The following is a 13602-nucleotide window of genomic DNA, read 5'->3' as shown; positions in this document are numbered from 1 at the left end:
AAGGTTTGTCTCAGCGCGTGTGTTCAACGAAGGGTGCTTTTTGTTAGGAGTTTTAAAGCACAAACTGAACGAATATATCACAGGTCGTTTTCGTTCCGCGTAACACGACCGACGCAAGCAGCGTATTTGCGGGACGATCAGTGATCTGGTTTATATTTGGCGCTCTCACTTCATATTCTCTGGGTCCGCACGTTCCTAAACCGCGAAAATGACATATTCTGCAGAATAATGTGGGCGTCTATAACCTGATAGTTTCCATCACTTTCAAATCTGTAGGATTTTACTTTCATAAAACAGGCACGTGTGCTGAACTGAAGCTTGGTAAACGTACGTTAGTGACCACTGTGGCGTCACAATTTATTAGGGGTCACAGTTTAATAAAATAAGCCACGGCCGGCTACAGCGGAGGCGCGCGCGAGCCTCCGCGATAGCTCAGCCGTGGATTTATCTGGTCTCGAACGGAAAGTAGCGCGGCGTAGGCATGACGTGTACAGCTCTGAGTGTCGTCAACACGGGGTCGTGGCTTTACGGCGCTTTAAAGCCCCCAGCTACAGATTCGCGCCTCCGGAGGACAAAGTACTCAGCCCATACGTCTGCGGGAAATTGCATCTTCGCAAAACTAACGCTCTATATCGAGTTGACTGATAATCACCTACATTTTCCACATTACAATACCACGCGGAACTGCAACAGTTCGAAAGGTAATTAATAAGTACTGGTTAATTGAACAATTTTACCTCCAAAATATTATTTTTTATAATAATTAGTCTTTCCTGAAATAGCCTGTGTAGAATTTGCGTTTGCAAGATGGCTACAGTATGTCGCTATATAATACCATTAAAACACGAAGGAGGCCCGCATGATGCCCTACAATACCCGCATAAAACCAAAACATTTGTGCACACTGACTAATCTAAATCGTACTCTAAATCATCTATGGTCGCAAAAGCTGCCGTACGTTACCGTACAGGACAAGTACCATGCTCGACAATTCCTGCTTTGCTGATAAAGGATTCTTCACGGTACGGTATAACTTCTTACAGGATTTTGATTCTCACGATAATTCTCGAATACTGGACCGTTATAGCTCCCAACAGGTCGTTTTGAAAGTATACAAGACCCGTTCTCTCCTGCAGGATTACGTGCAAGATTTATTTGGAAGTTTTCCTAAGGGTTCCGTCCCGTTAAAGGCTTCCAGTACCTACCGCGAATTTACATTAGGACGTCTATTCAAAATCATTATACCGCTCAGCCTTGCAACACAAGTGCAGGCCCTGCAGCGCAGCGGAAAATCCGCGGTCGCCCCGCCACACGAGGATAGGACACTACGTGAGGATCGATAAGGGGCGTGCACTCCTTGACTGGACCTTAACTCAGCCGCAGCTGAGTAATAAACTCAGCCACAGCCTGTTTTACACCTGTTGTAACGGCCACTGGAGCCCTCACAAACTTCGCTGCGCCGTCAGCGGTTGTCAAGTCGGTACGAGGCGGAATGAGAGAAAAATTACTACCGAACACGAAATTATGAATGCAAACATTTCACAACTTTTGTAGCCAAAGCTACAGTACGCTACCTCGGGCAGTATTCGCGGGGTGACCAGTTTTGACCTTGAGAACTAGAGGTCAAACCACATCCCCTTCCGCAAGCGCACGGATTGGAGCAGCGCCCGCGGGCTGGGAGAGATACGCGACGAGGGAACGGGGAAGCGCGCAGGACCCGTGCCGCCACCTGGCGGAAGAAGGCGAGGACACCGCCGCAACAGCAATACGTGCGCGCGACGAAGGAAGGCGACGTGCGCGGAGAGCCGTGTGCGAAGGAGTAGGACGAGCATCCAGCTGTGGTCGCAAAAAGGGGGAAACACGCTACTGTTGCGTCCAGCTTCGCTACCTTCAAGTCTTACACGTTAGTGTGAGCTTCCTTCATTTTTATTCATCTCATGACGTGTATTTTGTTCCATTTTTTTAAGCTATAATAACAATGGGTGCTCCGTGACACGCGGGCCAACGCAAGCATTGTTTTTTTTTCTCCATTAACACAAATTACAACAATCTCACGCCCAGGTTAAGGTTCCTTGGCCCGCTGGTTTCGTATGCCGCTGACAATAAGTGAGTTCGTCTCGCTCAATTTTAGGCACGCTTTAAAAACGCTGCAGTATTTCAGAAATGCCTGCTTGCATCACGAACAGTACGGGTGGCTTCTACTCATAATGTTTATCATGGCACACATTTTTGTGAGATAAAAACAGCTCAATAACCGGAAACCATTTTCGCACGTCGCCCAGATCGAAGTAATGTTCTCTATACAATAAAGACAACCCCTTCTAAACCACCTTGTAGTGTTGTCTTAAATTACAAGATAACTCAGCAATAAAGCTGCTCGAACATTACAGATTTCAGTAAAGCTTTGATATCAGCAGATTTCAGTAAAGCTTTGATATCAGGTCCATATCAGCATAACAACTCGGACGGTGCAGAGGGAATAGCGTCCCATAAGGCACATTACGATAATGCAGCACAACAATACATAACGAAGAAGCGTCGGTTACGCTGTAATTACACCCGAAGCAGAAGCAGACCGCAAGTAGTGTCCCCTTTTGATAGAAGAACCAAGCCGGCCGTCGAAGAGGCCCCAAAAGGCAGGGTAGCTGTTTCGACGGGGTTCAGCTTGCGATCGTTGCGATCGCAAAGATGCGATCGTTATCACAACGGCTTTTTAAACACACCAGTGTTTTGTTACAGGCTACGTAGGGAAACGTTGCTGCTTAAACAGGCCAAACGATTATTGAGGAGGATAGCGAACGAACTAACTTTCAACAAAGCAATTGTCACGACCTTCGCCTCTGTGACATGCCACGATCTTCGCATCTATGAGAGCCAAGATGCCATCTTGCGAGAGTGTAGATGGAAGGCCCATGAGCGGCCGGGGTCGTCCCCAGCAACGCATACAACGCACGCGCATTAATAAAGCAAAGTAAGCCTCGATTGAGCACAGTCAAAACTTTTCTGAATATGAACCCAAGACTCGCAGGCTACGAGCGACACCTAGCGAGAGCCACCGGCGGAAACCGCGGGTTCATACGCGCAGCCTTAACCAACATCCACCTACTAAAAGGCCTACTCGGAGAAAGGTGAATCTGTGGTTAACTGCGGCGCGTGTACTGTGAAGTGTGGTTCGTTTAATTTGGCGCCATTTGCTAGCCGTTATAGGTAGATATCGCAGGCAGTAGCCAGTGGCGAAGCTTGGACGAATCCTTTTTTTTTTACTTTTCCGCCATCTGTCAGTCGCTGTCGGCACAACGGTTGAATATTCGGCGTCTTTGAGACCTTTTTTCAACATTTCATACGTGACGTAAATCAGTGACCATTTTATATGTTCAGTTTTGGGTGTACAAGTGAAAGCTGTTCACAACACATGGAACATCCACTGCACCACCGACGGCGGCTAACAATGCCGCACAACCGCTAAAATTCTGCTTCTCGACCGCGGCACTGATAAGACTGAGCTGCCCTGTCTGGTACGCTCCTGGAAGGAAAAAATGAGCAGCTTTACTTGTGACGCGTGTAACGTGAAGTGGAGTTGGAGCCGGTGCTCGTAACGCGCAAAGAAGTCCGAGTAAAAATCTTCTGACTTGCGAGATGTGTGTCCTTAACGAACGTGCGATAGCATTCAGATATTTTCATTCACCTGGTGAGAAGTAATGGCAAGGCATGCATTAAGATAATTGCGCGGGGCTTCATTAGGAAGTCCTTAACGATCTCCGGTCCGCGCGCTTCCATTAATAACTAAGCTGCAATCCTGAGTTCTTGCTTTTCATTCACCGTTCACTTGTCATTCCAGTAAGAAGCGTCCCTTTTTTGTTTTTCTTCACACTGAGGGTGCATACAAATGCTTCAGGAACTGTTTATTACGCGATTTGTACAGAGCACGCTGCAACCAAACGTGACGTAAAAATTCTTGTTCCCGTCACTATGCGGCAGGGAGTGCATCATCAATGGCTTTTGGATTCGACATAGCTATGAACTTGATGTCGCGGTTATTCCATTGGTTAACGAAAGCTTTTCTTCATGCGGGGAGTTTTATTTGAGCAATATTTGAAGTTTCTGCCTTCTGACATTGCCTATGGCAGCTAAATATATTTTGTACTAAGTTTCGTAAATTGATAGCGCGGAGGATGGGCTCGGGCCTACCCGGAGGTTCCTATCGCCACTTTGCGAGAAAATGTAGGCTAATGTGCTAGACTGAACCCCAATACTTTCGTTTTAAGGGGAAAGTCACAGATCTCAATTTTTCGTGGAACACGTGAGGTACCGAAAATTGTTGTGGCGGACACAGAATCACACGTCAAATCGGAGCGACCAGAAAAGGAAATCGCACTGTAAAATCCTTTACACCTATTTTGTCTATGCCTAACACCCTACACGCTATTAAAAAACAAAACAAAACACCCTTTGAAACGGTATACTGAACGACAAAAATGCTTTTACAAGGGTGAATTCGTTTTTTTCCTAGGGTGGAAGGGTGTCATAAACGCCAAACACCCTCAACGGCCGTTTTAATTTGTGTTTTTGCTCGGGTGCAAGGGTGTCCTAGTGATTTACACTCTTAAAGGTGCAAATTATTTTACAGTGTAGCACTGCCAAAGTAAAGCTGTGCCGACGACACGCGGACCAAAAACGGGAAACAGCCACAGCGTAGGAGGGTCGGCGCATGCCGCACGTGAAATTCGAACTGCCTTGACAGGTGAGGGTACCGACGGGGGCGAACACGATGCTGCTGGCCGAGGCGAGCAAGGACAACTACCTTCCGAGGGTGCTCTCCAGGCGGCTCGACAAGTGGTGACGGGTGCGGCCGGAAAGTTCAACACGAAGTTCCACCGCCGACCAACAGGAGGTGTGACGTGGCACAACACAACAAGCAACAGGAAAGAGAAATTTTCGAGGCATTCGGTAGTGGTGAATAAGGCAACGCTTGTGTCAGCACCTTTTTCGGGGCATTGCCACGCAAGGAAGTGTGCTACTTGAGACTCAAGTTTACGGGCACACGTAAAGAATGACAGGTTTCCTTTGTACACCCATGGGGTAGCCTGTAGGTGTGTCTACAATATAAGAGGTAGCCGCAGGCGGGCTTTACAATAGTGCTGCACAATGACCGATCATTGAGAGCACATGTGCAAATTGGGCTAATGACGAGGCCAAGCATGCGGTTCGTCAGAGCAATCTGACGGGCTAGTTGATCTGACATGATGGAAATAAAATTTCGCTAAAAGGACAGGACGAACAGAACAGGCGCTGTGTGGTATGTCTTCTTCTGTTCGTGCGCTGTGGGGTGTGCCAAGCATGAGATTAGAGTAAAAATAGCATTTGCCCTAGGACAAGAGCGAAAGGCGCGCATGTGCGCTGTTGTCCCAGCGCATCAGCTATGCTTTATTCTAATCGCATGTCCGGCGTTGTCGTTCGCCCTAATTCGCGTATTTCACCACGCTGAATGGTCATTGTGTAGCACTGTGGTAACCATAAACCACGGTGATTTTTTCGGGTTCCTTAAAAATCATTCGTTGTAGCGTTCGTCCCGTACATTTCTATCTTCTGCCCCGTCTTGCAGAACTAACAGAATTTCTTCGCTATCAGAAGTCCAACTAGACAGTCGCCGTCCCCTTTTGAAAGTGCTTGTAAGCATATACCGTAACTTTTCCTATCTTACAGGCAGCGGGAGGAGGGTATGCCTCACCTCGTCGCACGCAGCGCAGCGGGGCTTTAGTGTCTCGGCGTAGTGTCGCTCGCAGTAGAGCTTCCCGTCCTTGGCACAGTAGGTCAGGTCAACCAGGAGCTCGTGGCAGGAGCTGCACACGAAGCAGGCCGGATGCCAGGCCACCAGCTCGCCGAACTTGGGTGCAATCACGGCCAGTTCGCCGCCCGGAAGCACGCCGCCGCACTTGTTGCACTCCTGCGATCGCGCGAGATAAGCAAGAGGGAAAAAGAGCGGTGATTCATTAATAAGCTGGTCTGTTTGTACGACTCTGGTTCCGCTTCTAACTGAATAAAGTTTTTTTTTGCATGCGTACTGTTTGCTTTCATTAGCAAAGCTCGAACGTTTTTTTGTGTGATTTTGTTTGTAATGCTTGCACTTCTGTGCAGTCAGTGTAGAAAAAAGTTTCCTCTTTATTGTCAGGCATAATTACTCATGTTGATCCCACAGGCAGCCAAATTTCTCCTTTATTGCACATTCCGCAATCGAAAAACTGTGCATGATTCACTCTTGTTTTGTTGGTTGCTCGATATTCCAGTACGCTTGAATATTTGTGTTTCTTGTTCCTGATCATTACTCTTGCTCCTAAACCTTCTCTTAGCACTTTTTTTATTGTTACTTCTGCATTTAGAACGTTAAGAAACAGTGACTGTTCATAAAGATGTCCTGTTGCATCGCATGCAGAGGTGAGCTTACTTCAAGGTTGTAGTGCAGGGACTTGCCTCAGTTACTGGGAAGTCACAAAAGAGCGGGTATGTTGACGGTTGGAAGTAACAATGCTGTATGAATAACTTTCTACAACCAGCGCTTGGGTTATATGCACAAGGTAACATCTGAGCTTTACCGTGCAAGAAATAACTTTTACGTTTGGCCATATATCGAATTTCACATGCCAAAACCGCCGCGAACTATCGCGTTCTGATTTCCAGCCTATCCTATACTACACATTTGCACAACATTTGCACACATTGGTATTTTGTACAATGATATGGTTTACTGTTTTAGGGAAAGGCTATCTCCTCGATACATCAGGCCTTGCCCCCAGTGTACCATTACTTGTTACGCCGTCTGAATACTTCTTCCAACATTTTATGCCCGCTTTGGCAGCGATGCGGAGACAAACTTCCTAGCAAGGTCTCTGCGCCCGTAGAGTTTCATACTTATATATACTAGAGGGAAATCTGGCGCCACTGTCTAGGGGAGCCGCGCTTCGGCGAGCGTTCCGTCATGTACCGGGCAGGCACGTTCCACTTGTCTTTGGCATGGCTCATAAACCGGCTGAAAAGTTGGCTCTGGCTGCAAAAAAAGCAACAATATTACTGCAGAAGGTTCCTCAAATTTGTTTTGTTATTATAAAATTGAACCTCCAAAAAAGATTAATTTCTCAGTGATTACGTAGAAGCTTCATGCACGATGAGCAAGAAAAAAAATGTTTCCATTTCGTGTTACTTTTGGATTTGAGACTAAAAAGAAGCCATATGGCTAGCTAAGCCAAGTAGGCGAGGAACGCCGCTAGTGGCAATGGCACCGCCCACAGCAGCCCGCGACTGCAGCGACAGATTTCCCTCTAGTATTTATTAGTATGAAAATCTGTCTGCGCCATCATTCCCGATCTACAGCATGTCCACTGTGGCCCGTGCGTAGAATTTTTGTACAAGCTCAACGGCGGCTTCCACTCACCAAAGCAAACATCTAACGTACATTTCCAGATGTCTTAACATTACTTATTGAAAACTTAACATGAAAGTGACGGGGTTAACAGGTCGGAGTTGAAAGAAAATTGTCGTCGCAACCCTAAATCTGGACGGGCTATTCGGCGATTGCATCATTTGCGGACAACATTGAACGGATATGAATTTAGGCACCCGGGGGGTGAAGGGAAGCGCCCTGCTCGAATGCGCTGCACCCCTGTTCAAGCCACCGTTGCAACGTACACTCCGCTTCATGACCAATACTTTCAAAGGGGGTTTCGTGCTTTTATCGTTTATTTTTTCCTGATGCGATTACCGGTAGCTTGATAGTTTAGGAAACGTCTTGAAAGCTTTGACAGCAGCGAAATGCAGGATTCGTAAACACAATTTCACGTTTTGCGAGCGCTGCATTTTTAGTAACAACTTTACGGTTGTTCAGATAGTACCGTGCAGCGGTTTGCGTTAATGCCTATTTATGAATTCTTGTAACATCTGTGGGTTCTTACTGATTACGATTGGGCGAGCAGTACGTAGATCCAATTATACAAATGTACGGAAGCATAAAAAAATGAATGCGCAATGTAATCTGTTAGATATTTCCGGACATAGAGAACAATTTTCATAAAAATGCTCGTTTTATTTTTCTGACGAGGGTTTGCTGTCCAGCTGTCCAACGAAATTCCCGGGTTCATCAATGCGTGGCGCTCAAAGAAGAGGACCTTGAACTACCGGATTAACATAACTATGGGGAAACAGCAAATTCCCTACTAAATAACGGCGGATAGACTAATCAACAATGTAAAGTTGACTGTTATAGCTATAAATAACATGGAATGAAACTGTTGCTGACGCTGCAGAGAGAGAGCATCCCTCGTGCGCGTAATGGCAACAAAAGGGCTTCAAGCCAGGGCGTGGCCATTTGCAACTGTGAGGTATGTAGAACATCTCCTGAATTTTTTTTTACATATTTTGTCGTTTCATCCTGGTGATGGAGCCCAGCCTGTCGTTTATAACCGGGAAAGTAGCTGTACCAGAAGTAGGTATACGTATTCATATTCAACGACGGGCAAGACTAAATGCAGTAAAAACTGTCCCGGCTCTCTTCTACACACATGCTGCAAAATAAGTTCGGGTCGGAATCCCAACAGCACTGGTAATGATGCATCTTCATTTCGCAAAAAAGGTAAAGTAGCAAGCATTTCAGCCTTGGTCGTATTTATTTTTGGTCACCCTGCCACTCCAATCGCCTATGACGAAACACACACATATTGTATACTGTTACCACTTGCCCTTGGGGAAAACTTATCTTCTGGCGGGCATTTTCACCCTTTCGGCCCTGGCGTTCTATATTTAGGACATAAACCAAAATACTTCTAGCACTTTGATAACAAACCCAAAACAGCTTGTTTTCTGGGAAATAGTTCTTCAGCTCTTTTGATAGATAGCGCCATTGCTCGTTTTTTGCTAATTCTGAACGCCAGGAAGAGGAAGGCATTTCAATGAAGGTCAAACGGACGTCAGGGTTACCCCGAGAGCCGAAGAACCTAGTTTCATGACATGGCTGCAAATCTAAAAATACTTGCGCTACCAGCCTTTTTTTTTTTTGTACGTTGGCTCAGTGCCTTCCGAAATTTTGGAAAACATGCACAAAAATGTTTCTTCTGTAACCGTAAATTTTAATTGCTTGACGACCTAATTACATCTCATGCTTGTAAATCGCTAAATACTTGCATCACAAGCTCAATTTTTCCTTTGTAAGCTTATAGAGACCAAATGTTACAGAAAACACATAGAAACAAGTTTTCGACAGAAAGAAAAATTTCAGACAGAGAATTGAGCGCAAACAAATCGTCAGAAGACACAGAAAGACCAGACGGGACTAGCACTTTTCAGTGCTAAAAGGGTTAACATTTTCCACGACAGAACACTATAGTTCGTTTTAAGTCTAAAAGGCCTCGCGTTTCAAATAAATAAATAAATTGAGAGCAAAGCTTCCAGGACAATCGTGAACCCCATTACACGGGGTAAGTTATCCCCAGAATTCGGCGCAGAGTAAACCCCAGTTAGTTTAGTCAAGCACGGTGTTACCCAAATAGAAGCTTTATACAAAGGCAAGAAGTGAGCTAAAAAAAACGCAATTGGCTCAGCCTCGAGTCCAACTTATGCAGCACGTGTCCTTTCTAACGCGTAGCGCCAGATAGTCAGTTCTTGATATCTTAATTGCATACAGCCGCATTTTGTAAGATGATATTACGTTCAGCGCTGCGACGACACCCCTACATTACCTTTATCCTCATTAAATAAGGGTAGTGCCATTTAAATGCAAATGTGTACACTCCCCGTTAACCTACTCTATTGTAAACCCAGCGCACTCGGCCTTTACGGGTTAGTGTAATCCCGTTGCTAGCGTTTCACGGCGAGGGAGGTTCGTATATTGACTAGAGAAATTTTCCAGGCCTGACTTACTGTCAATTACAAAATTGACAGAAGGTTTCGGTGCACCAACCCCAGAATACCATGCGAAAGCACTTTTTTAACCAAATCCATGGCGAAGTCACAGGGAATGTTTTTATTTTGAGTAACGCCCCGGCAGCACCGTTAAAAGCAGCACCTGCAGCAATGGGCTCAGCACGCAGACGCCTAGGCACATTTTAAGATATAGTGAATGATGAAGGTCACCACCAGCGGATCTCCCGTAGAAGGCGCAATAGAAGTGAGGAAGAAGTCTTGCCTCGGGCAGCGTGTAATTATCATCATCTAGCCTTTTCTGCTGTTCCTTTCTTATTAAACCTACGCTGTGGAAACGACCTGTGATCCTCGTTAGTAAAGATTGTGACGTGACAAGGATCTTTAGAAACGAGAGACAGCAGGACGTTTTCCACCTTACAATACGCTTCCACCCTGTGAAGAAGAATTACCAGCGAAGCTGGGCGCAATACAGGAGTGCACAAAACAAAACATTTGCTGGCTATTCGCAATTGAGAATACTTCTCAGCCATTTAAATGAGTGAAACTTTGAAGGACTAGGTTTTATTCGAGCAGATAAACATGGGGCTGTTCGTTTCCTTCCTGAGTCGTAGGCATCATTTTCAAACATGTGGCATGACCCCATTATTTTTCAAAATAGCTTGACAGATGTTTAGAACTAATTATGTGCCGTTGGGCAGCCTCCAAGGCCACACTCGTTTCCCGGAAACCACAATAACCTCAGCTTTTTTTTTAGCATTTCTAAGATTACATCCCACAACCTTCAAGGAATTTTCCATTTCAGCTCGCTTAATACTCCGAAAGTATACCCAGAAATGACAAAGCGTGTCCAGTAGGTATGCTAGAAAGTGATAACTCTAAGCAGTCGATGCCAACTGAACGCTTTTTAAACAAGAAAATACTGTAAAAGTGCTTTGAAAAACTGTTTTGCAGTTTACTGCTAAGAAAACAATAAGTATTATTCATAGCTTTGAGCTGAGAAGTTAAGCGTAAAAACGCAAAACTTTAAGTGGAGGTAAAAAAATTATAATGGCAATTACAAGTAAAACTATCACATAAATATATACAAATAATTCGTGCCTGTTATTAAAATTAAGTGCAAATACGGCCCTTATAATAAGCACTACTTTTAATTCTAAAGGCAAAACTTTAATTCAAAGAACCACGTCTCAAGCGTACACTACGAGCCAGCAACGGCAGTGACCCGTTCTGTCTACTCCTCGCGCTCACGGCTACAACTCCATAGCCTTTGTTCCCAAGGACGCAAGCTCGATTCCCGGCTGCGACGGCCGCTTTTCTGATGGAGGCTAAAAACCAAAACTCCTGTGTGCGCAAGATTTCGGCGCACGTTAAGATCCTCAGGTGGTCAAAATTAATCCGTAGCCCTCCACTACGGCGCGCCTCATCGCCTGTGTGGCGTCGGCGCTTTAAACCCCCACAATCAATCACTCAATCATAGCCTTTGTTCTGAATGCAAGGGTCCTCTGCCCATACTGCATGTCGAGGCAATTAAAAGCCCAAGGCGGCGGTAATCTTCTGGCGCCCCTAAGCTCTATTTTTATCCCACTGCAATAATAAATTCGACGCCAAAATCCGGCCCCGCTGTTCACAGTCACAAATAGAACAAGATAAACAAAGGCCAAATCCGGGAGCGGAAAGGAAGCGACAGAGAAAGAAAATGAGAGAAAGTGAGAAATAAATACCCAGAAAGAGGGAAACTCAAGAGTATCTGGCAGAGAGGGAAAGGAATATATAAAGAAAAGGGAGAATGTGGGTGTGACTCAGAGAGAGAGAGAGAGAGAGAGAGAGAGAGAGAGAGAGAGAGAGAGGAGAAAAGACAGGCACAGGAGAAAGTGGTGACAAAGAAAACAGAAGGTGATTTGAGAGTTGCTTTGCACGGCGGTCGGTAGGCGGCACCACTGCTCTGCTAGGACGCGTGCTGCTCCCTGGTGAACAGGCTCCAATACTCTGTAGAGATGGCGCGAGTTTTGAACGACTTCCACGCAAAGGTACTGCTCGCTTCAGAGAAACCATTACTGCGCAGCGTGCCACGCGTCAAATACGATCATTCATTTCGTCAATAAAAGTCAGTAGTAAATCATATGCATGTGTGAAAACGAGAGAATTTAAACGAGGTTTCGGCAAGGCAGACACTTGCTATCAAGGTGCCGCGTGGCGCGCAAGATTTATAACTTATTCAGTATATGGTCTAATTAAAGCGACGACGCCGAAAAGGCGAACGTCGGATACCGTACTTATTACTGTCTAACTTAAATTTGAGAAGCCCCCAAAGATGCCCAACAAGGAACTAGAAACAAGTAAAACGTGAAATGGTCGGGCAATTCTAACGCTGTTCTCTCAACAGTGCAGTTCGCCTAACAGCATCTTCGTGTGTTTAAGGACTGACTTGCCTAAAAAAAATCTATTTTTTTTTACTTTAGTGCACGGCTCAATGAAGCAATGCTTGTCGCCGAGTGCATCAAATCCCAGAAGATTAGTGGAGGCCCTTCATATGTTTGTAACTTCGTGTTCAGTACTGCAACGAGATTAAAATATGTTAGTCTTTGTGGCGTTGTTCCTTACTCGCCCGAAATATTTTTTTGCATGCGCAGAAACCAAGACGCCATGTGCATTACATTCATTTAGTTTTACACAAACTCCTTGAAGACAACCAGTTATATCTTTTCAACGAAAGCTAAAGGTTCCAATGCCCACTTTCCATCAAATTCCTCATGTCTCTGCCCCTCGCACTACCGAAGCTGTGTGTACTTGTTAAGTTACCATAATTAACCACTGGATGTCCGAATAAAAGGTTCGGTAAAGTCCTTTGTGAGAGTTTACACTGTTATCTTGAAATCAAAGTCACAGAGGTTTTGCTCGGTCACGAAACCCCCCCCCCCCCCCCTTCGCCCCTACCGGTTGGCTGTCAGCTGTGTAACTATACCCAGTAGTTTTTACAGCCTGCAAGGCTTTCTTAACTCAAACATGTTGAGTGACATAACGCAAACTCAGCACCAACAAACTCAGACAAGCGCGGCGTATATGTTTGCATTAGGTAATTTCGATTATATTACGAAAATTTATTACTTGCCACAACACCATCAGCAATGAACGCCCGAAGAATCCGACAAATGTTAAGCGACCTGCGTGAAACACCGGTGACGTTTCGCTCTTCGTCGCTTCGCATACTCCGCCTGTCTGTTCGCTCTCCGGCACGCCCTTCCCCTGTCACCATGCGTTGCGCGGTCGGTCGGGACGCGCCTTTTATCGCCACTCGTTAGGCCTGGCGAACACGCTTCCCTAGAGGGAGACTCAGACGCGCGCATGCTGCGTGTACCCGGGTAGTTTCCTCTTGCACAGAATCCAGCGGACAAGCGCTGTCGCATACATCGTTCATAGTGGTTTACGACGATCTTGAGCCCTACTGAGAACGCTAAAAGGAAACTGGTAGGGCTACACACTCCCTACCTGAAACGACGCACGGTACATGGTATGGACGACTGCGATTGCCCCACAGATATCGATCTTAGCCCCCCTCACATTGCGCCAGAATCGGCCACTCTGCCTAGACGAATATTAGAATGCGCCACACAACTGAGAAAAAGGTCAGTCAAAACCATGTAAGATCGGGAGCATATGCTTCGCACCCTTTCTCCGAAACGTCTCCTTAGCGTTGTG

The 13602-nt window shown here is 45.8% G+C and overlaps 1 protein-coding gene across 9 annotated transcripts in view; it reads right to left on the bottom strand.

The window, feature by feature from the left end:
• The window catches only part of Lmpt (four and a half LIM domains protein limpet), a 347866-nt gene that overhangs the window by 121702 nt on the left and 212562 nt on the right, over positions 1-13602 (bottom strand). For all 9 annotated transcript variants that reach the window (XM_077682881.1, XM_077682885.1, XM_077682884.1 and 6 more), the window contains one exon: positions 5729-5944. In XM_077682881.1, coding sequence (XP_077539007.1) covers positions 5729-5944 — 216 coding nt within the window. The remainder of the gene's footprint in view (positions 1-5728; positions 5945-13602) is intronic.

The sequence above is a fragment of the Haemaphysalis longicornis genome, unplaced genomic scaffold (genome assembly GCF_048455015.1).
Source record: "Haemaphysalis longicornis isolate Haplotype H1 unplaced genomic scaffold, Haemaphysalis longicornis Haplotype H1 scaffold_9, whole genome shotgun sequence".
In the NCBI taxonomy this organism is placed as follows: domain Eukaryota; kingdom Metazoa; phylum Arthropoda; class Arachnida; order Ixodida; family Ixodidae; genus Haemaphysalis; species Haemaphysalis longicornis.
Note: the sequence above shows the minus strand (reverse complement) of the source record. Positions and strands in the feature narration are given on the sequence as shown.